This window comes from Artibeus jamaicensis, unplaced genomic scaffold (assembly GCF_021234435.1).
Source record: "Artibeus jamaicensis isolate MK-2021 breed Jamaican fruit bat unplaced genomic scaffold, CSHL_Jam_final contig_467, whole genome shotgun sequence".
Classification (NCBI taxonomy): Eukaryota; Metazoa; Chordata; class Mammalia; order Chiroptera; family Phyllostomidae; genus Artibeus; species Artibeus jamaicensis.
In genome coordinates, this window is record NW_026521845.1 from 2,434,942 (window position 1) to 2,461,629 (window position 26,688).

The window sequence follows — 26,688 nt, forward strand, 5'->3', positions numbered from 1 at the left end:
CAGTTTGGCAAAAATCTTATGTGTAGATAGTAATAGATTGATGGAGAGCAAATACATCAAGTATTTTATAAGTTTTGGATCTAGGTACAGAGTGTGTGAATGTTTATTGTGTTATATTTTCAATCTTTCCATAACTTTGAAATTTTTTTATAATAAAAGGTTAAGGATACACTTTTTGCACTTATAAAATAATAGCACTTACTACCTTCTAGGGACCGTACTAAAGGCTCACACATTGTCACATTTAGGCTCTAAAACCACCATGCAAGGTGGGTGCTATAAATGTCCCACTTTTCCTGACAAGGAAACCAAGGAACAGTGAGGTCAGGCAATTTGCACATAGCCACACAGTTTCGTGAAAGACAAGATTTGAACTGAGCATGTCTGGCTCGGAATCCTGGCTGTGAGTCACAAGAGTATGTTGCATCCTCAGCACTTGAAGGAAAGAGTTACAGTTCAGAAAAGTCACCTCTAGGTCTTGATTAGCACCGTCTTTATTCTACAGACCCAGCAGCAGTGGGGTGTAAATGCAGAGACACTAGGGCCTTCATCAAGACCCGATGCAGAGCCCACCCACCGAGACCACTCGCAGCTGACCCACTCGCAGGCCCAGACTGGGCTGTCATCTCACGTCACTGGGGCCTCGCCGTCTTTCAGTCTAAGGTCTCCACTAAGCAGGAGGATTTCCTCCACCCCCCCCCCGCCCCCCGCCAAGTGAAGGGCCAGCATGAGTTATTACAAATACTATTGGCTCTTAAGCAGGGTGGGATTTCAACTCACTTCTCTCTCACTGATTATAATGATGATGAAAGTAACAGGTGCTATTTATCGAACAAGCCACGTGCCAGACACTGTTCTAAGTGGTCCTCATATAGGACCTAACATAATTCTCCCCACAAACCTGTGAGATGCGTGGTCTGGAAGGAAAACGAGACACAGAGTGTGGGGAGTAAGCACAGCCTGGGCAGCACAGTCCCAGAGTGTTCTTCGCACCAGGGCGTGGCAGGATGGGCAGCACCTTCCTGGAGCTCAGGGATGGCGGGGGAGGACCGGCAGGGGAGGACCGGCTGGTGTTGGGGGAAGCCCTTTCAAATCCATCATCGTGTGGAAGGTGCAGGACCACTCGGTGGTAAATAGTGATCATCTCCATTTCAGAGAAGAAAATGAGGCTCGGGAAATTAAGTCACTTCCCTGAGCCCCACAATTAGGAAGTGCTTCCTGCTGTAAAGTTAGTAAATGTTTGCTAAAGGAAAGTACAAATATGTAGTTACCTAAGTTAAACAGTAAAAATGCAGAGGCCGTCATGCATTCTGTAAGCTGGATGTACTTGTCCGTCAAAGGAGAACTGCAGCCCAGTGCCCCGGGGCCCCGTCCCCACGGAGGCAGCCCTGCCACTGAGGGCCAGTGGTGGGCACCCAGCACAAGGAGGGAGCGAGCTGAGGGGGCCAACAGGAAAGGGGGAGACCCTGGGGCCACACCTCCACCTAAGCAGGCACAGTAAGTCCAAGGCAACACCACCTGCCTCCAAGAAATAGCGTGGAACAAAACTCGGGGCAGGTGGCGGCAGAGAGGAGTCCAAGGGCAGTGACTCTGCTCATGAGCAGGTGACCGAACTATTCTTCCAGGTATCCTGGCTGAGTCACACGGCATGGCAGCATGAGTGGCCCGAGTGCCCCACTGGTCACTCTGGAAAAGCAGGTGAGCAGAAGCCCCTCAGAGCCAGCAGGAAAAGGCACCTGCTCCAGGAGGGTGCGGGTCCGTGGATGCACAGGGAGCCAGGTCAGTGGCAGGCCCCGCCTGCTCCCCCAGCCAGGAGCTCCCGGGCAGTGCACACGGCAGCCTGGACTCGGGCGGGTAGCTGGGGAATCTGCACAAGATGCTGTGCCTACCCCGCAGCCTCAACCTTCACTTCCTGGCACCTTCTGTCGTTGGCTCACCACTGGCTTTTCTGACTCTTCTATCTCTAGGGCCCCGGGTGTCTTCAGTTCTCTCTCTTGCCTTCATCTGCTCCTTTTCCCCTCCCTGTCCTAAAACAGCCGGTGGCCCTGAAGATCCGTCCCTATCATTCAGGCAGGTCTCACCTCCCAGGACAGCCTCCCTGCTCCCAGGCCCCTGCACTTATTTTTTTTGCTTCCCACCCCTTGTGACCAGCCTCTGGAATGACCATGCTCACTTGGTTGCGGGCTCACTATCAGCGTCCCTTGCCAGAAAGAAGCTCTGTGAGGACAGAGCGCAGCCCCAGAGCCTGGCAGGAGCAGAGGAAAGCGAAGCCTCTGTGACAATGGAAGGAAGGCAGGCCCTCCTTTGCAGTGGGGCTGGTGCCCCGCCGGTGGAGGTTGGGGGGCGGGGGGACCCACTTGTGCCCGGTCTTTCACTGTCACTCCTGCTGCACCCGCTCTGCCCAGGCCAACTCCCCTGGCCCATGAGGTCTGCTCTAACAAAACAGAAATGAACAGAGCATTAAAACCACTAAGAAAAATGTTCCTCTTCCCCACTCTTCACCAAAACAGAGTTGAAAACTATTCTTTCCTGAGGAGGGTTCGGAGTTCACACCGCAATGCCGACGAGGGCATTGGAACAGCCCTTCTCGGGAGTGGGGGCGCTGCAGGCAGGCGCGGACTCACAGCCTTCTCTCCGCGTTCCCTTCCTCCCAAGGCTGCGGAGCTCCCTCTCCCAGCGGCGACGGGCCTTCAGCGGCGGGCCTGCAGTGCCACCGTCAGGACGCCTGAGGCATTGCTCCGTGTTTGTCTGCAGCCCAGGAACATTCCAACAGCAGGGGAAACGAATGGCTGCCAACCTCCGGCCTTCTCGAACTCAAGCAGAGAAAAAAAAATGGCCCAATGCCCTGAGGGCTTCTGAGAGCAGTGACCCTCCTGTCTGGGCATGTGACCAAAAGGGCAAAGCCAAAAATGTGGTTTTAGTTCCAGCTTCGTGTACAGCCTGTGTCCTTGAAAGGTCACCTGCCTGCTCCAGCGCACAGTCCCCAGGTGTGAGCCAGGAGCAACGTCACCGCCCTCTCTCAGGGGACCGGGCAAAAAGATGACGCTGCTGGAGCTTAGGGGGCGCCTCCAGACACACACACACACACACACACACACACCACACCACACCAGCAGCAGCAGCAGCAGGCAAAGCAGAGCTGTCTCCCCAACTCGGTCCTCCAACACAGGACAGAAGATCAAATTTGAGGCATAAAAAATAGGCTGTTTTTTCTTAGGTAGTCAAAAAAATCCATTTTTATATTATCTGCTCCAAAGACATGTGTTCCTGTGCTTTAAAAAGTTGTGTTAAAAAAAGCCTTTGTTTACAGATCCTTCAAATAATCTAAGTTGACATTTTGACAAAAAGGGGTATGAGAATTTCAACATAAGTGCCACAAATACAGCAAGAAAAAAAGCAAATATCCTAACTGAGAAACAGACTGACATTACATAAGAAACAATTACATAGACATAATTTGTACAAGAAATAAAAGTGGTAATACAAAAAATATATAATTTAGTAACTAAAGAAATTCAAAACAAAGTAATGTTTGTCATTAAGGAAGCATAAAACAGACAAAATAATACCAAAGTTGATTCACCAGTAGGGAAAAAATCAGCATACTTTTTGGAGGTCAAGTATATATAAATTCTTAAGAACTGATGGGACTTTCTGACCAGCGATACAAGTTATGGGACTTCATCTTATGCAAATAAAGAAGGAGGAAAGACTCAGCTGCAAGCACATGTGTGAGGGGGAGTTTGGAGGACCCTGTGGTCTGGCCGCGGGGGGGTTTACGAAATGCAACAGCTGCATCTCATCAATGGACTGCTATGAAGCCATTAAAAAGTATTTCAAATGCCTTTAGAGACCCAAAGATGTTACTGAACTTTTCACAGGAAAAGTTGTTAGGCAGCCAAAACAAGACAAACAAAATTGGATTTATGATCCATTCTGGCAACTACAATCACACTCACACGTGTGTGACTGTGTATGCCTGTGTGTATCTCAAAGGGATGAAAACAAAGTACTCCAAGGAAAACAGAGGCTGAAACTAAATGGTTTTAAAAATCTCTGCTGAAAAAATAAATCATTTTCCCTTTCATTTTTATTTTTCTGAGATGGACATAATGAAATACATTGCTTAGGCAGACGGAAACAATCATCAGGAGTATTTCCTGGACTGGACAGAAAATGCATCTAGAGCACACGCAGAGTTGGAGCAGAAAGGCGGGCAGGAGACTGGCCACGACCGGCCCCTGCACGACTGCACCCACCCGACTGCACCCACCCGACTGCACCCACCCGACTGCACCCACCCGCTCAGCGGGCCCCGCCCCGGTCAGGGCGGTGCCCCCAGCTCCCCGAGGGGCTCTAGCATTCCCAGTGCCATCAGGAGGCAGCCTCAGAAACAGTGCCGTTTCAACAATACTCCCACGTTATTTGAGAAAAATCAAGGGCCCAGATGTTTAAGTGGGACTTGACTACACAGCCGTGTACCTGACGTAAAATAACAAGTTCTACACAGTTCCTGGTGGAGAGGGAATGAGGCAGGAACCACATCTGGAATGGCCACGAGAGGGGCTCAGCAATTTCTTATTGAATTCACCTCATTCTAAGGTGCTATTTTCAGGATTCCAATGCATAACTTACTGCATAAAAATATGTTAAAAAATACTGTGTTGAAAACATGACTGTAAAATACAACACATACATTAAATAATTTCTGCGCGTTCCCCATGGCCAACGAGCACTTTGGAAGTCGCCCTCCTCCAGAGGCGCAGCCTCAGACGGCGTACCTCCGCTCCCCCTCGTGCTTCCCCTTGTGGTGCTTCGTGTAGTCGCCGTGCAGCTCCGTGAAGACGTCCCTGACACCCGGAGGCAGCGAGGCCCGGAGGAACTGCACGTCCGACTCGATGCAGAGGTCCAGGAGCAGGTAGATGCCCTCCCGCAGGGGGCCCTTCACGGCCGGCGACAGGGTGACCTGGGGAGGGACACACTGTCCGTGAGAGCAAACAGGGCAAGGCCGACGGAGACCTGACAGTGAATTTCAACGTCCACTTCCAACTCGAAAAGAGATAAGATATCGTGTCGCACACACCTCGTATAACTAAACATTCACATCTTGAAAGTTTATATTTTGGGGAAATAGAAGCCGCCTCGAGTGAACAAAAACCTGGAATAAAACATCCTAGGGGTAGCTCTGATAAACAAACACATGAGCCTGTGTGTTCAACAGGGGCATCTAAAAATGGGACTCTTTACACTTAAAAACCAGGAAGAGCCGCCTGCATGTGGCGTGAAATCCTTCCACGTGGTCAGTCACAGGGAAGCTGCACTAACCAGCAGCGAGTTCACTGCCATGGCTGCCCCTCCCCCAGAGCAGGGCCTGCCCAGGATTGGTGGGGGGGGGGGGGGCTCTGACACTCTCCACACAGACCACTGCTGGGCTGAGGAGCAACTAGCTCACTTCACACCGCCCCACATCAGATGTGATTTGATTACCACTTACTGGGTATTTTTATTCCCCGCAACAACAGCACAACAGGCCCTAAGTTCCTAACTGCCCCAGAATGGACAGGGACCAATTTCTTTCCTGAACTTCTGGGTTAACTAAAATCTGGAGCACAGCCGTGGGGGGCGGGGGCGGGGGGCGGTCCAGCTCTGATGCAGCTTCACTGGATTTCGTGCACAAACTTGTGGATCAGATTCAAATCAGCATCTAGACACAAGGCCAGGAGACAGGCCCCACGCGCATCTGCAGCAGAAACTGAGGTCGTGGCTGAGCCTGGCACTGTGCTGAGTGTGAAGAGGCCCAGCTGAGAGGCCTGGGGTGTGGCTGATTCTATATGCAAGTCCTGAGGACTTGGGAGAGGTCACCTGCAAACCACCATGATTCTCTGCCAATCACAGCCTCCAATGGCAACGGATCTTATTAACTAGGAGGAGTCTGAGTCACCCAGGCAACCACTGGGAGGCAGATTCCTAAAGAGGCCATTTGTGTCTGCCACTAGGAAGATACCATTCTTTTCAAAGTCATGGTCATCCTCACATGACAGTTAGAAAAACCTGTGGCAGATGATCACCTGAAACTGTACTGTTTCATAAATAGGAACTCAAGGACAAAGGTGCGCTGCCATGTCTGTGACTTCAGAGTAAGGCATTAGGGACGGAAAAATCAAACAAAAAGGACAGATGAAAAACAGAAGTCCTTCCTCTCACCAGTGGGGTGAGGACTTTTTAAGTTGACCGCTCATCCATTCATTCGATCATCACACACTTCCACAGACACAAAGGTGGGAAGTGAACTCTTCCGGGGCAGCACTGAGACCTGAAGCCATGCTCCTCACAGTCCCTTTACCTAGGTGGGACCTCATCGGCGCAGCCCCGAGCACAGGGCTCCGGTGAACAACGAAAGGCCAGTGGCATCAAAACCACACGGCCACCCCATCTTTGTGTTTCAGACAACTTATTTATAACCCAGGAGAAAACAGTCCTGCAACACGAGAGTCACTGGCCAGTCAGTGAAACGTCTCCGAGGAGCCACCGGAGCCGCAGGCAGGATGGGTGGCAGGAACTGCTGCTCCAACCATCAGAGGGGCCGCTGGGAACTCGTCTACGCGGGAAAGAGAGCAGTGACTGTAATTCCAGGGCTCATCGCCACCGCGACACAGCGCTGCACGGAGGGAACAGACCCCCACGAGTCGCTGCTTCTGCTGAAGGACACGGTCCTACCGGGTCACCTGCTCAAACAGCTGAAAGGCGGCCCCAGGCCCCAGTCCACAGAAACCCCAGGGGAACTTGAAGGGGGCTCACGCAGCTGTCCAGCCATAACCAATCTCAGAAACGTCTTCCCGGTTTGGAAAGATTCACGGCTCTCTCAGGAGAAGCCTCCAGTGCACGTGGAATACTTTCTGCATTACTAAACTGAAAAACAAATAAAAGATAAGACGCGGGCTCTCCTGCCAGTGGATTCTGGGATACTAGAGCCTTCGATAATTCCCAAGGCCTCTGGCTTCCAAGATTACAAATAAAAAAAAAACTGATAAACATAAATTAGACACGCATAGTAAGGCCAGGAAACAAGAGACTTTTCATAAAAATAAATCTCAGAGTAATAATGAATGACTTGAGAGTTCAAAAAATTATTGCCTCTCTTCTTGGCCCTTAGTGAAGTGATATCACTGTGTCTCATTTTATTCTTCAGTGAAACAGAAAACAATGCCAGCTTTTCCTTCAGCAAACGCTTATGTATTAATGACTTCAGGCCTTGGAAAAATATCAAGATTCTACAAAAATGCGAAACCATTCCAAGGAAACCGAAGTCCAAGCCCACACCAAAGGACAAGGTGCAGGGCGCTGGCGTGCTGCCGCAGCTCACGCACGCCGGGCCTGCCGAGGACCACATGCGCCCTGGGGCCCGGGCCGCCCCCTAAGCGTGTTCCGCCTGCCCCCACCTGGCTGACTGCCCACCCATGACAGGCCTCTCCACCGGCTGAGGGGGGCAGGGCTGGTGGGTTTGCGTTAGTTAGTGGTGACAGACTCGTCCTGAAACAGGGTCAGGAGGAGCGGACACCACACCAGAGGAAGCCACTCAGCCGAAGGAAGGGCCCTCGGAAAACGCAGCGCCTCTCGGGTCACGAGCTCACTGCAGTTTTAACCCTGCTCTGCTCGTATCCCCACCACGCCATCGACGGCGAGGGGCTGCGGGCAGCTGGGTCACGTGCACAACACGCCCGACGACCACGGGCCCGGAAGCCCTCTTTCTGGTCACCAACGAGCCCAGTTCTGTGCCTAACCCCAGGGCGTTTCGTCTCCCTGACGACTCAGAGACTAACCAGAACAGGCCCGAGGTTGGTGCTGGGGACAGACGGGGTCCTCACAGCTACTGGGGGCCTCCCATGTCCCCACACCACCGCCCTCAAATGTCACCCCGCCACGTCCTCCACAGCTCCATCCCACACCTGGGGACAGGCAGGACACCCTGTCACAACAGAGGAGAGCAGAGCCAAAACGGCGTTTGCCACTTCGGTTGAGGAGCCCCGCTGCGAAGGACTCCAAACGGAAGCACTGGGTGGAGCCGTCCGCCCGGCCTACCTTCTGCACCTCCGTCAGGTACTGGGCCACCATGAAGGGCGCGAACACCGTGAAGTCCTCAGCCTGCGCTGCGATGTGGCTGTACATCCTCTCCACCAGGCGGGCGCACTCGAGGACCACCGGCAGGTCGTCTGCACTCCCTACAGAAGCAAAGTGTTCCCAAACCGATGAGCTCCGAGACACGTGCCCCGAGACACGTGCCTTCATTCCTCCAGCTCCATCCTTGTACTACAGCCCCAGACTACTCAAATCTCCCCCTTTCCCACTCTTTAATTAGCTTAGTTTGCAGACAGAGTACGGGAGAGAGAATATGTCCAAATATTTATCTATACAACAAAGGGAAGAACACTTAAAATAATCAAGAGTACGTGGTTTTTACTAAGAGTTTATAGAGAATAATCAAGATTTTTTTTTAGGATGAAATCAAAGATAGCTATTGTATTTAAAAAGGAGACATTTTACAAGGCAGGCTTAAGTAGGCAGAAAAAAATGGAAAATTCTCTTTGAAAATGGTTTCTAACATCACGTGACGTTAAAGATAAGACGGCCTAATGATGTCCTTGCCTCCCTCCACTCCAGAAACTGCGCAGAATTTTTTCTTTCTCAGGCAGATACACACGCAAGACTCAGTTACCATTCCTGTCTTCCCAGGTTTCTCTCCGATCCGTTTCCACTGTAAGGAGCCGGGCCACCACGCCCTTCTTAAGAAACCCACCGAGGAATTCAAACCGACCACAGGAGCTAAAGCAGGAATTCACGGCGGCCCCCACAGAGCCCAGGTGCCTGCCCTGGCTCTCACCACCCACCAGGGTGACACACCGCTGTTACAAAAGTCTAGAAAATGCAAAGGGATTACAGTGACAAAAACAGACCAGTGGTTGCCTGGGGCTGGTGCTGGGCGAATGGACCACAAGAGGACTGTTTTGGGGACGATGCAGATGCTCTGTATTTTGACTGGTGGTCTCCTGCACGTGGTAAACTGTCAAAGTGCATTGAGTTGTATACTTCAAGTGGATGCAGTTTGTTTCTCATATATTATGCCTTAGTAAACCTGATTTTTGGAATGTACAATGTCTTTTTAAGACCTTGATTATGCACACAAACATATTTGTGCAGTTTTTCTACATCAATGTCATTTCACGAAATCATGTAAACTGTTGACATTCACGTGGCTGTTTCAGCAGGCGGTGCACTCCGGTGGGGCACTCCAACAGGTGATGGACACCACCCCTTCCTTCTCTCATGAGACTGCCCCCCACACACATGCATGGCTCATAGCGTAAGTGGTGGGTGTGATGTGTGGTCACAAAGGAGGGCATCAGTGCCAACCCGGAAGAGCCAACAGTGAAACTGCTACTCGGTCCAGCCACGAATGCATCGCAGCGCAGGGTCTGGGCCGGCTGGAGATGACCGAGCTGCACCGACGTGGCTGCAGCAGGCCAAGCAGCACAGAGCCAAGCACAGGTCACGTGCGCCTGGGCTCCCCGGGACAAAGGACACGCGTCTGAGTGCACACAGGACGTGCCTGTGCCAGCGTGTGACCAGGGCTCCGCTCATGGCCAGGTGAGACTGGGCCCAGGGCTTCCCCCTCGCTGCCATGTTCCGCCTCCTGTCAAGGCCGCCCTCGAGAGCCAGAACAGGGACCCTTGCGTGTGTAGCTGAGAGACGCGCCTCGACATGGAACTGCCGCCAGCCACCACCAGCCGACCGAGGCTAGCATGGGACCTGGAAACCATTTCCCAGTCCTGCTCCTCAATACAGTCCCAGTGTTACACTGAGGCGCACTCCTCACCCAGCACGAAAGGAAGCCAAACATTGAATGGTGTAACCCCCAACTAACCCCAGACAAGGCAGAATAATTGGGGAATTATAGAGTGCAGTGTTAACCACACCTTTTCTTTACTTAAAAGTTAGTTGCTTAAGAAGTTACAGCTTAGAAGGGAAGTTAAGGGGAAAAAGGGGGAGGGATTTGGAGGAACAAATAGGAAGGACACAGGGACGAGAACTAAGGGGGGTGGAAATGGGAGGGAGGTGGGGAGCAAGGGGCGGGGAAGGCTGGGATGGGAAAAATAGACAAAAAACTGTACTTGAAAAATAACTATATAAAATTAATTTAATAAAAAAGAAGTTACAGCTTAAATCTACAACCTAGAACCCATCAAACTGATTCACCCCGGCAGGCGGAGGCATGGAGCACCCCCTTGCACTGCTCCTTGGTCCAGAGCCGCAGCCCAGGCGTCTCCGACGCTCTCCAGGTGACTTACGGACCCTCCTCTGAGTCCCAGGTCCCCTGTCACACGCCCTGTGCTTGTGCCCAGCACCCCAAATGGCATGAGGCGGCCCGTGCCGTGCAAACTAGAAGCAGTGCATAGACAGCCTCGCTTCACGAGCACACTTTTAACTCATGCGACCCCTCCCCAAATTAGAAATTTAGCAGGATCAACAGACTGCACGGCTGGAAAACAAGCCGAGGATGTGATTCGTGCTGCTGCCAACGGCAGCCTGCTTCCCTGGTCAGCAAACAGGACTTTGCCAGGAGGGCGCCGGGACCACGGGCGGCAGGCGGAGCTCGCCGCCCTCCCATGGGGCCACGGCTCCACGGCTCCACGGCTCCACGCCTGCCGCCTCCTCTTTCAGGTCCCCATTGAAATACGAGTCCGTGAGGCCAGACGGGACTGCAGTCCCTTGTACAGCCTCTTTTCATGAGAATAAACATTTCCTGAATCTAGGGACTTATTTTTCCCAGCAAAAGAACTATTTCAATTAGGTAATACCAAATGCATTCACTGTTCTAGATATAGTAAAACGTTGTGACAGTTTGAAAGTCTTCAAAAAATTGTTTTGAGTATTCATTTGATGACCTGAATATTTCTCTTACATACACTCAGCTGGTGGTTTTATTTTCAGTAATGTCTGTGGCCAGAGACACTACAAGATAAAACATTTGAAATCATGTGGCTGATGGCATGGGTCTGAATTATTACCTTTATCTTTCTGCCGTCCTTCATGAATAACTGAAAACAGCAACCGATTAAAGCAGCTCAAGAAAGAAGGGATGGCTTTCCGCATTACCTGTAATAATAACATACAAAAAGATATAAAAAACACGTAGGCAGTTGATCTCAACTTCTGTCTCAAGGAGCTCATCTTGATTTCTGTCTTAACCTCATCCGTCGGGACGCTCAAAGCAGCTGAGGCACGTTCCTTTTCCCTGGACTTTCTGGGGAAACCGCTCACCTTACTTGACCCTTTAACGTTTAAGGTCAGAGGACCTACTGTGCACACCACCGACATTGCCCGAGCCCCACCTGGGGCCCCCTTCCTGCTCCCTACCCCACAGGCTCCGTGAGGGTGATCGACTATAACCAGTCACATCATCCCTATGGCAACACAGCATCACCGTCCTCGCCAATTCTCTCCTTCCACAGTCTACTTCTGCTCAACGGTCACTTGTTACTGGTTTGGCAGCAGATCACACAGTTAACATTACTTTCATCAGCTGCATGAACTCCTGCATCTTTTGCAAGACCTGAAATTTCAGTTGGTGATCGCTTGCTCTTGCATTTATACTGCATAGTCACACAAAACCCTAACAGCCAGCAGAGAGATTTAATAACAAAGCTGTGGACGAGATAGGCAGGGCCAAAGGCAACTGTTACGTGGGGAAGGCATTGGAGTGAGGCCCAGTATCATGAGCGCTGAGTCTGCCAGAGAGTAAATGTTTTCGAAACAGCGCCGCTGGCAGGTCTCTAACCTTAGAACATTAAAACACTCAGAACGAGGTGACTGTGCCTGTGGACAGGGGTCTCCCTCCTTATTCACAAGTCCCAGTGCGTCCCGCAGACGGAGGTGGTACAGTGCGAACACTGCCTGACCAGAGAACTCCGGTCTCGGCTCTAAGACTCAGACGTCACTGATGGTGTTGGTCAGGTCTCTGTGTGACTCTGAACCTGCTTCTTGTCCGTAAAACGGGATCACCACCTGCTTCGACTTGGAGTGGGGAGTGGGACACACAGCGAATGTTCCCTGAACGCTGGCTGAATAGGACTCCGCTCTATGAGGCCTCTGTTTCTAGCGTCCATTTAATGTGAAAGGCACACACTAAACAGGGGAACTCAAGCGGCTCACTCTCGAGATCCATCTGCGTTGCATTACAAGCCCAAGAAGAAAACTAAGCAAGTGCATGCTATGTAAATAGATGACCTGTGAGAACAGAGTAATTTCTAAGGAGTTTCCTCAAAGAGCTAATGCACAAGCACTGTTCAAAGCGTCAGGTCCAACGAAGAGCAACTCACCCGAAGAGCCCGCTGGGCAGGTCGGGCCCCCCTGTGCCTGAGAAGCTGCTCTGGCTCTGGCAGTTCCCGGGACTGACTGTTACCTAGCAGATCGGCGGTGTTACTCTCCTGCTCCCGTAACGCCTCACTGCTGCTTTTCCGCAGGCACAGGTACCCGGCTCACAGAGGAAAGGCTGCCTGGCACCCCGGTCCCCCCCCTCACCTTCGGGTGGCACTGCAAGATGGAGAAGAGTGCGTTGTGCACCCGAGGGAAGATGCTCCCGTATTCCTCGGGCCTCAGGTGGTCCAGCGGGACCGTCAGCAGGATGCTGAAGGCCAGGCTGACGTGGTGCGGGTTGCTGATGGCCTCCTCCCCCTGCCGCAGCAGGGCGGCCAGCACGTCCAAGATGGACTCCACCAACGCCAAGGGCAGGGGCTGCTCCTGACAGGCCTCTCGGTTTTGCAGCTGCAGGCCAACAAGGAACAAAGAAAAGAAAATGATGGTGACTCTCAACAGAAATGACAAAAACGGAAGCCAACAGAGGGGAGAACTGCAGTGACGGAAGTCCGAACGTCCAAACCCCCACATGCGTCGATGTGGTCGGCGGGGAGCTCCAGGTGACAAGGAGGCCAGTGACCCATGTCCCAGGGCGGCCGCTGCGGACTTGCCCACTTGGGGCTGCACTTTGTGGGATTCGTCTACCCTGAGGAGTAATTTCTTTATCAGAGTTGATTCACTCAACTTCTCAAAACAAGAAAACTTCACATCAGATACAACAGAACAACATTTTCCTTAAAAAAAGCATTGGTTCTGCATGTCTATGATTAAACTCCACTTGTTACATTTCCTAACCATCGGCCCTGGTTGAAGATGTTCCATCACTGCTCTACATCAGGAAGAGAAGAGACACAACAGGAGGGCCAGCACGGTCTCCCTACATAACTGGGGGTGCTCACTGGCAACACCCCCGCCCCCTACACACACACAGCGGCCGTGAACAGCGCCTCTGCAGAGGCCTCTTGGGGCCCGTCTCCCACGGTGCTCACCTTGTTCTGGGTGTTCTGGCTGTGCTAACTCCATGCTGTCCTGCTTAGATTCATCTAGGCCACTTCCCGCCTGCCGTTCCTATCAGCACACACCTGCCATGCGCTCAGCCAACACTGCTCACCGGCCATGCGGCCCCTCATCTCTGACTCTACCCTCCCCCCAGCCCCACACACACAGGGAGAGACAGGAGTCACCTACTAAGGCAGATTCCGAGGGAAACAACAAAACAGAACAAGAGAGGAGGTCATGCCCTGGCCAGTGTGGCTCAGTTGGTTACTGTCGGCCTATATGCCAAAAGGCTGAGGGTTCGATTCCCAGTCAGAGCACATGCCTAGGTTGTGCATTTGATCCCTGGTCAGAGCACATACGGGAGGAAACCGATCAATGTTTCTTTCACCTTGATGTTCCTCTTTCTCTCTAAAATTAATAATCATCTTTTAAAAGTAAGAGTACATCTATTCTTTAGGCCCTCTGCCCTAAGAATATGATAACTGAGAGCAATCCTCCCAGCACAAGCCAGCAGTAGAACTGATAAGGATGGTAAAATAGACGCTGATCTTCTGGGCTGAGAGGAAACTCTAACACCAGACTCTTCAGAGGACAGAGACTCCGAGACGGCCCCAGTCTCAGGTCGGCTGCTGTCCTGGTGAAACAGGAAGCCCTGCGATCACTGCGCAGTCACCAGGGCCCACTGTGCAACTACTGGGTGGAACTGTGATGATAATCTGTCTGCAATGCGGCCACGCCATTCTGTAAAGCCACTTTCTCTCGCTGCATCAGACTCTGAACACACACACCCGCCTAGAACAAGTGAATGCAACTACACCAATCGCGACATTTGGTGGGGACGAAGGAAGCTCCAGATCGCCTTCCCACCCTGATTAACTTCGGCAGGGCCACCTGAGCAGCCTCCTCTGTCACATCCCTTCCCCTGCAGCCTGTCGGGAGGGCCACTGCCTGGCCCGGCGAGGCAGGGGCTTCTCACACCTGCAGAGTTGCCAACCAGAACTGGTGTGTGACCTCCGGGATGTCACTGCCATTGAAACCAACACTGAGACCAGGCATGAAAACAAAAGCGAATGCTTCCCCATGCCCCTCAGTGGCCCTGCACAGCCTTCTACCCCGCATCTTCTACGGGGATTCTGATGTGCACAGACGGACGGTGACGGGAAGCCCGAGGACGGCAATGCACTCTGCTCCAGACCGTCTGCGGGACAGAGCTCCGGAACGCTCTCCCTAAAGCCGGCGGACGGAGGAGCCAGCGCCGCCCTCTGTGTGGACAGGAGGCGGGGGAGGCGGCGGAGCGCTCACCGTCAGAGCCGTGACTATCTGCGGGCACGCACGCCAGAACAGGCTCGCTTTCTCTGCACCGAGTGGGCAGTTCAGCAGCAACTTCACCAGTGTTACAGACGACAGAACGGTCTAGGAGAACAGAGAAATTTCAGTGGAAATAGTCAACTCTCAGAAAGTCCACCTCGGAAAGAAGCCAGTTGCTGCTGCTGAAACCGGAGAGCAGTGCCCAGGCGCCACCCCCGGCCAGTGCGGCCCGGCTGCCCAAGGCACCAGCGAGGCCTCAGCAGCCTGCGCTCCCTCCATAAACTGCTGGAGTCTCGGTCATTTTTGTGTTTGGCTCCAGGGGTGACACGGCCACTCAGGTTTTCCTGCTGAGCTACCACCATTCACACACCTGCCAGCGAGGGAGGGAGGAGCGACCCACCGGCTGGTCTGCTTGCCACAGGTTCCTGACGTCCAGCCCTTGGAGAACACACTGCAGCATCCCCTTGAAGTCCTCCATGGTCCCCACCTCCAGCATGTGGGTGAACAAGGCTCCCAAATGAGGCTCGATATCCTGGACTACCTGACCCGGAACCGCAGGATCTGCACGGGACAGAAATTAAAACTGTGCAGTGTGACGCACAAGTGGGGCTGAAACAAACGAGCGCAGCCCCAGACGACACAGCGCACAGGCGTGTGGTCACCGTCCCAGGGCACGGAGATGCCCCCGGGCTGGGCACCCGCAGTCCCAGCCTGATGCTTCTCGCGCACACGGAGCAGACAGCTGGAGGTGGGGGCCGAGGACGAAGCTCAGCAGGGCTTCCCTCCGGACAGCGGGAGACGGGACCACTGCTCGCTTTCTGGTTTTCCTCTGCTTTCCTTGAACTTTCACGAAACCAGCAAGTGTCAGGGGTAGGTTTGCACGTTTAAGCAGAAGGGCACGTTGAAGAAATGAGAAGAACCCTCAACGTCTGGGGCCTGCCTGCTGCAGTCACCTGGGTGTCTCTCACTCAAAGCAGGAGAGCCTCCTAAACATCCCTGGGCCCCCTGGCGTATGACTTCATAACTGACCCCAAAGTGAGGACATCCGGGGCCCTCTCCGCTCTGACCCCAGCTGCTCTTCCCAGCCGCGTTTCCGTGGTCAGGCCGCCGCCGCACACAGCCTGGGTGCCTTCCCAGTCCCCGTCTGCACTTGCTTTGTGCAGCACTGAGGGCGGCGGGGCCGCAGGCACTGAGCAAGCTGCATGCCGTCTCCCACGAGCTGTAAGAGCCTGGACACACGGCCTCTCTGGGCCTCCACCCCTCACAGCACCAGGTGCTGGGCTGGCCCCGCAGAGTGCGGACCCCACAAGAGGCTTCCCATCAGCGACCCCGTCCTCCACCCCCACCCGGCCTGCCTCCCTTCCACGACCACTGCCTGCTGCTGCTCTGCCTGTGTGCAGTCTCCTCGCCTCTGGCCCCACGGTCTGGCTCACTTCTCACCATCTGTGTCACTGCTGTAATTTGGGGATCGGTCCACCCACCGTCACAGCACAGACAGGAAGGCACCGCAGCGCAGTTCAGGCCTGCAAGCTTCAGCCTGGCCTTGGCCCAGGCAGCGGTACTTCCCACAGGCCCCACTGAACACTTTGGAATCTGTGCGCGCCTGGGCCTCTCCTCGCCTGTCACAGCTTCTCCACCAGGAAGGGAGAGGCTGGCACAGGTTCTGAGGGTCAGGCTCGGCTGACAGTCTCCCCAACCTCACCTTCGAGGATTCATCCTAACCAACCACAGACCCAGTAACAACCAGCACAGAGAACAAACCCAGGCCACAGGTGTGGTATGCAGTATGTGCTGTCCTGAACCAGGGGTAACACCTGGCCCATTAACCTCTGTATGACCTGGGGGACCTCAGATTTGGGATCCTCGTGCACAAAGACACTGCTGGCTCTGCGGTCCTGTGACATCCCACCCAACACTGCGGTGACGTCACCGTCTGAGCCAATCAGCTCCCGTGGTGCCGATGACCGCTAGCACTACACTGAAACCTAGGGGGCTGAAGTCCTGCCCCCAGGGAGTTTTATGAGGTTCCCTCTAAATTAAGTCATTGTCAGTCTTCAGAAAGCGGCACATTTTGTATATCTGTTGAGCTAATTGCTGGCACTAAGGATCTGACGTGAAGAGTCTACTCACAGGAATGCAATGATCCGTTGACCACCCAGGGCCAGACCAGATCAAAGCTGGAAAAGATCAGCAGAGATTTCACAACGAAAAACGAGAAGTTTCTCCAAAATCAGTGGAAAACTAGGACATGGAGCACTGTGCCTAGAAGGCCACTGTGTGTCAAACACAGGGACACTAGGAAGGTGACGGCTAACCGGGGCAGAGGACGCATGGACTGGAAAGGAACGCCGGGGCGGGGGCCGGAAGGGCGATTTCCTGCCCGCTCACCCACACCTCGTGCCTTCAGAAAGGGGCACCTGCTCCTGAGAGGGGGGGCCGGCAACTCACCCCAGGGCCTTTTCACTAGCTTTTCCCAAGTGCTCCAGAGCACAGAACACGCTCCACAGACGGCGTCTTACCTGCGAGAATGTTTCTCACAGAATGAAACACGGAGGTAACAACGGACTCCTTCCTGGGGTGCAGCTCTGGGGCCGAGGAGAAGAGGGTTAAAAACCGCACGGCTGCCTGGAAGGACTGGGAGTGTCCTGCCAGGGCCGGCAGCGCGGACAGTACTTGCGAGTAAACGCTCTGGTAGAGGGCGGGTCCGGAGAGCAGCGTTTTGCCCGTGACTTGCAAAACCTCGCTCTCACCGGGCCTGGCATGCTGGCCCACGTCCACTTCCAAGAGCGTGCAGACCGAGGAGAGGAAGGCAGAGTGCAGGCCCCGGGCCTCGCAAGGCGCGCAGAGCTGCAGCAAGGTGCCCAGCTGGACCGCCGCCTGCTGCAACAGCCCCGGCAGGGCCTCCGGGGCCTCGGGCTGCTGCCTCCGCTCTCGGACAAAAGGCCCCAGGACGTGGCACAACGTGGTCAGAGACACCAGAAGGAGCTGCCGGCCCAGAGGATTCTGCTTTTTCATCTGTTTGCCTGAAGTTGCTTCAGTGTACACTTTGCACCTGGAGAGGAATGCGACGATTTTCCCAAAATTGAGCACCAAGCTGAGCTTCATCTGGATGAGCATCTGCAGGAGCTGTTCTAAGAATGTCCCTATCACTTGGAGGAATTCCAGCCAAGAGGGGTCGTCATCCCTATCAATAAGAAATCTGCTACTGGCTTTGAACAGTGAGGTCAGTACGACTTCAAAAATATCACTGACGTACATGACCTTGAGCACTGAACGGGCACTCTTCCCTCTTTGCAGGAAACCAAGAAGCCGGTAGCAGGTCATCAGAAACTTAAGGGTCCGTGAGGAGGAGCAGGAGCCCCGCAGCTTGGCCATGGCTGTGGACAGTAGCAGAAGGAAGAAGTGTGCATGGCAGGCAGTTGAGAGGCTGTCCAGCTGCAGAGCAGACACGACTTCCAAAAGCCCCAGGATGCTCTCCAACTGTTTTCCCTCCAGCCGAATCGGGAAGCCACTCTTGGCCAAGGACAGTAAGGTTTGGGCAATTTCTCCTCTTGACTCTGTACCTTCAGGTCCGACTTTGGCATGCCTGGTTTCCCAGTGGGCCCCACCTGTAAGGTCCTTTTCAAAAAGCCAGGGCAGCTGCTGACCGAGAAGCACCGGGTCGCCCCAGGCTCCAGAACACAGCACGCCGGCACACCTCTCAGTGAGGCACAGCAGGAAGGCCGAGTAGAGGGACTGCATTTCTGGGAAGAGGGGGCTTTGAAATAGAGCCGCAGATATTTTTTCAAGTGTGATGTTTGGCTCTTCATCTGCTGAGCCCTCCTGGACTTTGCTCATTGGCAAAGTGTTCAGGATGACACTGGCCAGGTACCTCTCGTCATCTGGACAAAGATAGGGTGTTAAGATTGTGAGATTTGACACAATCAAGTGCCAGTGAGCTACAGGGTATGTGAGCACACTCACTGTCCCCACCTGGCCATCCCAGGAAGCTGTCGTCCCCGCAGTCAAGCTCTCTCTGCCAGACGCGAGTATGTAGGCGGCATCATCCCTCAGAGGACAGAGGGCTTCCTCACACTGGAACCCAGTCTGCGTCAAAGTCCTTTTCATTTTCTGCAAGTAGAGCTGTTCTAAGCAATACCTGCCCACAGAGTCAAACTGAGCTGTGATCTTTTCTATCTTCTTCCAGTGGTGTGTGTCCACACCTGGGAGCAACAGAGGGAAGTTTGAGACCTCCGGCGCAACGCGTGCAGGGACCCCAGGTGCAGCGGCCCCAGGTGCAGCGTGATACTGGCTACAGTTCAAACTGAGCACAGTGTCAACCTGCGCCCAGGTGTGGGACAGCAGCAGCGCAGAGTCACTGACCTTGTGCAGCCACAGCTCCAGCTCTGGGCCCGGCGGGTCCAGGAGGAGGTCCAGCAGGGGCTTCACGAGCTCCCGGAGCATCCTCTGCATGGTGCCCTGCACCCGTCTGATGACGGGCAGAGGGGTGTTGCTGTCCAGGCTCCGCATGTTGAACATGATGCAGTGCAGCAGGGAGCTCAGGGACAGCGACTTCAGGGCCATGTCGGTGTCATCCCGCAGATAAGGCAGGACCAAGGACTGGAACTTCTCCAGCACCAGGGACCACACGTCCAAGACCTGACTGGGAGGCAGCTCCAGGAGGCACTCGCAGAGCACCGAGGAGGGGCCCGCAGCCAGCACCGGCTGCCGCAGCGCCTCGGCGGCGGGACGGCACATCACCCCCAGGATCTCCTCAAACAGCCGTGGCACTTGGCGGAGTTTGACGTACGTCTGGAAGAGAGTGTGAATGAGGGCCTCCTGGGCCTTTCTGGTTCGAGACTCTGCTATGTCTGCATCGATCCACGCGGCGGCCAACAAGTCGTCCAGGTCTGGCTCCAGGATCAAATGGTTCAGAGACATCAGAGCCCTGAGGCAGCGGAACCAGGCCGGCACGGACGCCTGCGAGTGGTTTATCAGCAGCTCGGCCACGCGGCGGTAGAAGCGGAACTGGACCTCTCCGTGCCGAATCTTATCGGCTGCGATGTTGTAGATGTTGTTGCTCACCACGGAGCTCAGCAACTGCTCTACAACCAGGAGTTCTGTGGTCCAATCCCCCGTGGACAGGGCTTGCAGCTGCTCCTCCTGCAGGTGTGAAATCCTCAAGCAGCCAAACAGCCTGGGAAGCACCTGGAAGCAGAGCAGCTCATTCCCCTCCTTGAAGTAAGAGTCTAGAAAGAGCTTATACAGCAAGGCCACCGAGTTGGCCACAACCACAGCATGAAGGGACGACTCGCAGTAGCCAGCATCTACCAGCCTGGCAACCACGGTGTCCATGGGGGTGAGGAGATTCTTCATGGCCCCCATCTTCGAGTCCCCCTGCTGCTGGTCCAAGAGCTCCTCCTTGTAGGACGAGAGCAGCTCGAGCTGAAAAGCGCCACCTCGAAGCACGGCCTCTATCTGACTCCGAAGGTCCCGGCTCAGTGCCTGCCGCAGCTGGCCCTGGCCAGCCTGTGTCCACGTGCCCCCTGAGAGTAGGTGCCTCAGGACCAGGCAGGGCTGGAGCAGATGCCCAGTCACCTCTCCAAAGGCACGCCTTGGGTTCACCTGCTGCTGCTGGATCAAGAGGTAATGGCCAAGGGCCAGATGAATGACCTCGAATAACTGGGCCACCACAGCGGCTGCTGGCTGCCTGCAGGCCGACCAGCACAGCTGGCTCAGCAAGGCCACCATCAGCTCCTGCCTGGCCGTGTAGATGACCGCAAGGGCGGGCGTCGAGAGGATGCCCTGGCAGCAGCTGAGCACAGCACAGATGTTCGTCTGGGATCCCGAGAGCGAGAACTCCGCTATTCTCTCATTTATGATCTGAACATTGAGAAAGAAAGAACGCTCATTACTGCCACGGACCCTCACACACAGGCAGAAAGCACAGCAGAATCAGTCAACTCACCGCCTCCCTCATCTTGACAGAAGAGAAAGGCCAGATTATCACATCCATGTGAACGTGGACCTGTTTTATTTCTATTACACATCCTTCCACCAAAACAAAGTTTAAAAGGGGAGCAGAGCAGAGCCTTTGTAAACCTGCTGCCCCTTCTAGAGAGCTGGGTTTTATAAGGCTTCAACTCCGAACATCCTCAACCTGTGATTCAGCTCAGATATTGCAGGTTAATAGACGGTGGCCTTTGGTTGGTATCCTGTCATCCAAATTACATTTTTGCAGTTAATTATACTGTTTCTGTCTTTAAAGCCGAAGCAAAAGGGACTCTTCAAAGAGGAAAGCAGCCCTGGCTGGTGTGGCTCAGTGGATTAAGCACAAGGGCCTGCGAACCAGACAATGGCGGTTCGATTCCCAGTCAGGACACATGCCTGGGTTGTAAGCTGGTTCCCTGCAGGCCAGTTCCCAGCAGGGGACGCATGAAAGGCAACCATACATTGATGTTTCTCTCCCTCTCTCCTTCCCTTCCCCTCTAAAGATAAATAAATAAAAATCTAAAAAAAAAAAAAGAGGAAAGCAAATGTTTTCAGTTACTGGGTACTATGTAGCAAATCTAGAGTGTATACTTCCAAAATTTGGAAATCCACAAGCAGCAGAAATTATGAGGGCTGGGAAGATTCCAAAATTCACTCATAGGCTACGTAACTTGCTGCCAGCCTTACAGCATCTGGGAATCAGATTTATCCCAGGTGCTCAACTCTCAGTAGCCTGAGGACAGGTGTGATTATCTCCATTCAAGTAACTGATGGCTCTGGAAAAGCTGAAATGAAAATGCCAAATACTCAAATGCCAGTGCACTGCTACTGTAATATTTTGTCCCCATTTATACCCAAAGAGCAATTTATTTATGCAATGGATGCATGTACTACAGAATCAATATTCTATGTAAGTATACGGAGCACGCAAGTTTTAAAACGACTTTGCGAAAACACACAGAGATGAAGAGCACTCAGAGTAACCCGGTTTAGTGGTCGCCAGGCTATTATTCGAAGCAGTGACACGCAATTCGGAATCTAATTTTGAGAATCACTAAAGCCTATGAACCATCTATCTAATTCTATACAACTCAACTATTTAATTCTTCTGTCCCCAACGTTTCTCCTTCTCCCTGCACACGCGTGACAGCGGAGGGCACAGGCTCCGCCGACCCGGCGGGCCGTGCCACCCACCGGCTGGCTGGCTTCCAGCTCGGCACTTAACCTCCGCGAGGCTCAGTGCTCACCACTCACGCTTTTCATTGGCACCCTATTCTCTCTCAGGCTGTTCCAAACACTCGGTTTCGACAGTGAAGTTCATAACTGTGATCTGAGGGTTTGAAATCACTGAGTCAAGAATCTGAGGGAATTCCTATCTCAAATTTGGGCTTTGACCTCCCTTCAGGCCACAGAACGGTTGGGGGGGGGGGGATATCGCGCAAAGTAGCATCAGCTGCCGGCTATCTTTTCCTATTAAAAAGGTAATCAACGACCACTTCATGAATATTAAATAGCAAAGTACTTAGCCCAATGCAGAGTACACAATACTTGTGCAATGAATAACAGTCATTATCATAATTCTAACATTACTTCCTTCTTCCCCACCTTGATTACTTCCCCCATCTTCACGTAATTAATCCTAAAACAAATAAGCTTCCAGCACTGACGGGAACATCAACGAAGACACGCGCAACACATACAGGTCAACGCAAGGAACCGTTACCTTGATCAGGGAAACCTGCAGGTTAATCGCCTTCCCATTCTTGAGGAGATTCTGTAATTTTCTGCTGTGCAGAATGTTATCTACATAGATCCACAGCCTTTCCACAATGTCTTCCTTCAGTTCAAGTTTTTTCTTATAAAATGCAACTAATGACTGTCTTGCCCAATCAAGTAACACCTAAATTTGGAAGAAATATACTCTGAAAATAAATGCATTTATTTACCAATATATAAAAATACTTGATATTTAGAGACATTCCATGTACAAGCAAACCCAACTGCCTAGAGGAGAAAAGACTCCTCTAAAACTCTCCTCTGATAATGTTACATTATATAAAAGTCTTGTTATCTTTAACTGTTTATTATTAAAGAATAAAAACAGAATAAAAACAATTTTGTCTTCATCTGAGGCCAATCAAAAGTTTCAAGTGAAACTCTAACAGTTTCTTCTAACTTCTCTATATAGTTACACTAAATTTCAAATTAGAAACACAGTAATTGCTCAGAATGGCAACAAAATAAAGTAAAAATGCTGTTAAAAGACAGGAGTTTGTGTCCTGGTTTCCCATGTTACCTGTAGCCTAACCTCGAAAGTGACTGACCTCATCTAGAAAACAGAGAAAGTCTCCTGGACAATGATGCACAAGTGCTGTACGAAAAGGAGCGTTTGACACAGACATTCCCATTATTGTGACGTGCGTTCACAAACACAAGGGAAGGTGGGGAGGCCTCCATTCACAGCACCAGAACTGTCCGTCACAGTATGAGCAGTGAGAGATGCTAAGAGGAGAAAACCTTTCAGGAGCAGGGGAGTGGAGATGCTGGTCAAATCGCCCGCCATGGCCATGAAAGACCATGAAACCGTACCCTGGTCCAGGCCCACGGCACAGATGGACCTGGATGGCAGTGTGCTCAGTGAAATAAGTCGACAGAGACAGACAGACAGACACCACACAATGTCGCCTACGTGCGAAGTCAAAGAAAAATGAATGGAGAAACAGACTTGCAAATACAGAGAACAAACTGATGACTGCCGGGGAGGAGGGGGGAAGGCGTGGGGAGCTGGGGGACTGGGTGAAAAAGGTGAAGGGATTAGGCAGATGGGCAGTTACAGAATAGTCACGGGCACGTAAACTACAGCATAGAAAATGTGGTCAATAATATCGTAATAACTATGCATGGTGCCAGGTGGATACTTAAAATATCGGGGGACCGCTTTGCAAATCATATGATTGTCTAACCACTATGATGTACACTTCAAACTAATATAAAAAAATAATACTGAATGACCACTGTAATTGAAAAATAAAATTTTAAAAATGCCTACATAACTTCCCCTTTTGTCTCAACACGTGTAGCACTTGCGAGGTGACTGTCAGGCTGTCACAGATCTCAGGTACAGCCAGCTTTGGAAACTACTAGATATGCTGGCATTCTACTTTCTGCACCCCATCATCATTTTAACAGATGTAATCCATCTTCAACACATTCTGTGCTATCTTCTTTAACACTAGCATACAGGTGTATGTGACCCCAATTTCATGATCTCATCCAGATACACTTAGCCAAGTAAGACTGAGAAATGTTAGTAGAGGGCGATGTCCTTCTTGGTCCCAACTCCATTTCTAGAATGGCTTAATGCAAATACTGAAGCTTCCCTACTTCCCAACCTTGAACTCATCAAATTCCAACGACGTTTAACAAAGCTTCAACAGTTACACATGGAACATCACTCTGGATTTACGAACAAATGGAGCTACCACACACTCAGAATCTCATTTCTGTAACCTAATTCCCAATCTGTTCACTGAAGTATGTACTTGATTTGGATGATAAGAGATGCTTCCTGAGGCTTGCAACAAATAAAGTTTGGTAACAAAACACCTGATACTCCTTTTTTTCAGACATTACTTTAACTTCCAGCCAAGTTTCCTCTCCCAACCATTTTTCTAATCTTCTAGAATTTTAACTAAAGGTCAACATGCAATCTACATAAGTGACAATTAGGTTATTAAAACATAAGCTTTTCATTAGACTTACTTGTTCTTTATTTGGAAGAATGCACTGGTGGGAGATCCAAGCAAAGTGAGCTAGCTTTAGTTTATCTTCCCAGGAAGTTGTCTTGCTTTTAAGCTTATGGGAAATGCCAGAATAAACAGCAGCCATCACTATACTTTATCTACAATATAAAACAATGGAAAAAATTATACTAAGGTCAAACTCAACAGGCATTAGAAAATGAACATTACATATCTTATTGTCCAATAGAACAGGATCTGGCACAAATAGCACCCCCTTTTTATTACAAAATCTTTTTTTTTTTTTACAAAATCAGAAGCATGCAATTCTGTAACATAACAATATCACACTCAAGCACACCATAGGACATTTTAGGTAAAATGTTCAAATTCAAAATATAAATTATTACACCCACATTATTACCTTACCAACCACACTCAAGCAGGCCTTACTTCTGCCGGATCCTGGATATGTGTGTATATATTATTCCTTTAATGAGTTGAAACACACTGACAGAATTTTGGGCATAAATCTATACATAAGTTGCTAGGGCGCAAGAAATTCAGACAAAAGCAGGCAGAAGATGGATTACATATACAGGTACAAGTATTCACGCTGTGATGAAACATCACACTCTCAAAGGTGAGTGTGCATGAATAGAACTGGGCAAAGTGTTCAAACTCCTTGTAAAAGAGGAGTCGCTCACACATGATTTTAGGTTAAAAAGTTAAGTTTCTGTACAAATCCCCTAAAATATATCACATATTATGTATTGAAACAACTCCATTAAGTAGTTCAAAGAGCTAAATAAGCAGTATTTTTAAAAAGTAATGTTACAAACAAAAAGAACTGCAGTAGTATAAACCCACTCTCAATGGGAGTAGTTATTTCAGCTGCAACAGTAACTTCCCACTATAACTTTACTTGTTAATATATAAGTTTACAAAGACATGCTGCTTCCAAAAACATTGTGAAATGTGGCTACATAGTTAAGACCGTAAATATGGAGTATAATAAAATGATGAACAAGGAGGAAAGCAAACATGCTAACAACCTGTTATTTTATATAACTGAAGTAAATGTAGCTTTGAGTTTCACAGTAAAAAGGGGAAACATCTGATTAAGCCATTTTCATTACATGAAAGTACACAAGTCAGTTCTTCAAAAGAGAAACACTTTTCATGATACTTAATACTGAAATACTGTTTTTTTTTTCATTTGCAAATACTGACTTGAAAATAAAAACGAAATAACATAACGGAAATACCCCCCAAAATCGCAGCCCCATGATTCTAATATGAAACTGTCAAACCTAAAACCTTTCGACTGGATCACTTGCACTTTTTACATCTACGGAGCCTGAATTCCTCCAGACCTACCTTCAAAACTTACTGTGAACGGGTAACTACGGGGAGTGAGTAAACACCGGATGACATTGAGCATCGTATCCTTCACTTTACTATAGAGAACAGGAACAGTGAGCACCGTCATTTTCCTGTTTTGTCAAAATGTCCAATACCTAACAACTAGTTACTTAATTTCTAAGTTCAGTATGTTTGTAGCCATCGCCACAGCTACAAAGTACTCAAAAAGTATTTCCAGAACCGGCTACAAAGACGCCCAAGGTACCTCCCGGCTCTACCCACGTTCCGCTCAGGGTGCCCCCCAGCGGTCTTAGCAAGGGGTGCGAACAACACACGGCGGACAGCAAAGCCCCGGTACCTCTCACGCAGAGGCTGCTTCTGAGCCGCTACACTCCGACTGTCGCGGAAGGAGCGGGCCTAGACGGTTCTCGTCTAGCGCAGAACCTCGGGAGGGACGGGGTCCGGGGCGGAGGGTCGCCCCCAGGTAACGCGCTCACCTCGGGGTCCACTCTCCGTAGGGGCCGCCGGAGGGGGCGGAGGGTCGTCCCCAGGTTAGGCGCTCACCCTCCAGCCTCCAGGCCGACCCCGGGCAGGGACCAACCTGCAGGTGGTCCCAGGTAAGGGGTTCGCCTCTGGCCCCGCCGCCGCTGGGGACAGCGGGGGAGGATGGAGGGCAGGTCCCAGGTTAAGGAGTTGGCCTCCAAGCCCGGCCGGGACAGGGACCGCGGGCGAGGACGGAGCACGGCGGCGACTAGTCGGGACTCCCGGGCAGCCCCACCACGTGAGACCGGCCCCCTGGCTCCTTCCGCCAGACGGCGGCGGCGCGGCGGGGCGGGGCGGGCGCACGCCAGGCATCGCCAGCAGAGCGCCGAGGCGCCTCGCCCATTGGTGGAGA

The 26,688-nt window shown here is 51.7% G+C and overlaps 1 protein-coding gene across 4 annotated transcripts; it reads right to left on the minus strand.

The window, feature by feature from the left end:
• Positions 1–4,768: 4,768 nt before the first annotated feature.
• URB2 (URB2 ribosome biogenesis homolog) lies at positions 4,769–26,633 on the minus strand. 4 transcript variants are annotated; one of them, XM_053667290.1, is made up of 11 exons: positions 26,152–26,283; positions 25,809–25,888; positions 24,451–24,589; positions 22,412–22,588; positions 17,238–20,580; positions 15,119–15,279; positions 14,713–14,823; positions 12,577–12,819; positions 11,064–11,151; positions 8,080–8,219; positions 4,769–4,966 (listed from the first exon to the last, which is right to left on the minus strand). In XM_053667290.1, the coding sequence occupies exons 3-11, from the start codon at positions 24,574–24,576 to the stop codon at positions 4,769–4,771; spliced, it is 4,587 nt and encodes a 1,528-aa protein (XP_053523265.1). In that variant the 5' UTR covers positions 24,577–24,589; positions 25,809–25,888; positions 26,152–26,283. The 4 variants fall into 4 exon arrangements, with proteins under 4 accessions (XP_053523265.1, XP_053523267.1, XP_053523263.1 ...); XM_053667292.1 differs by lacking the exons at positions 25,809–25,888; positions 26,152–26,283 and adding an exon at positions 26,395–26,633; XM_053667288.1 differs by lacking the exons at positions 25,809–25,888; positions 26,152–26,283 and adding an exon at positions 26,291–26,633.
• Positions 26,634–26,688: the final 55 nt, after the last annotated feature.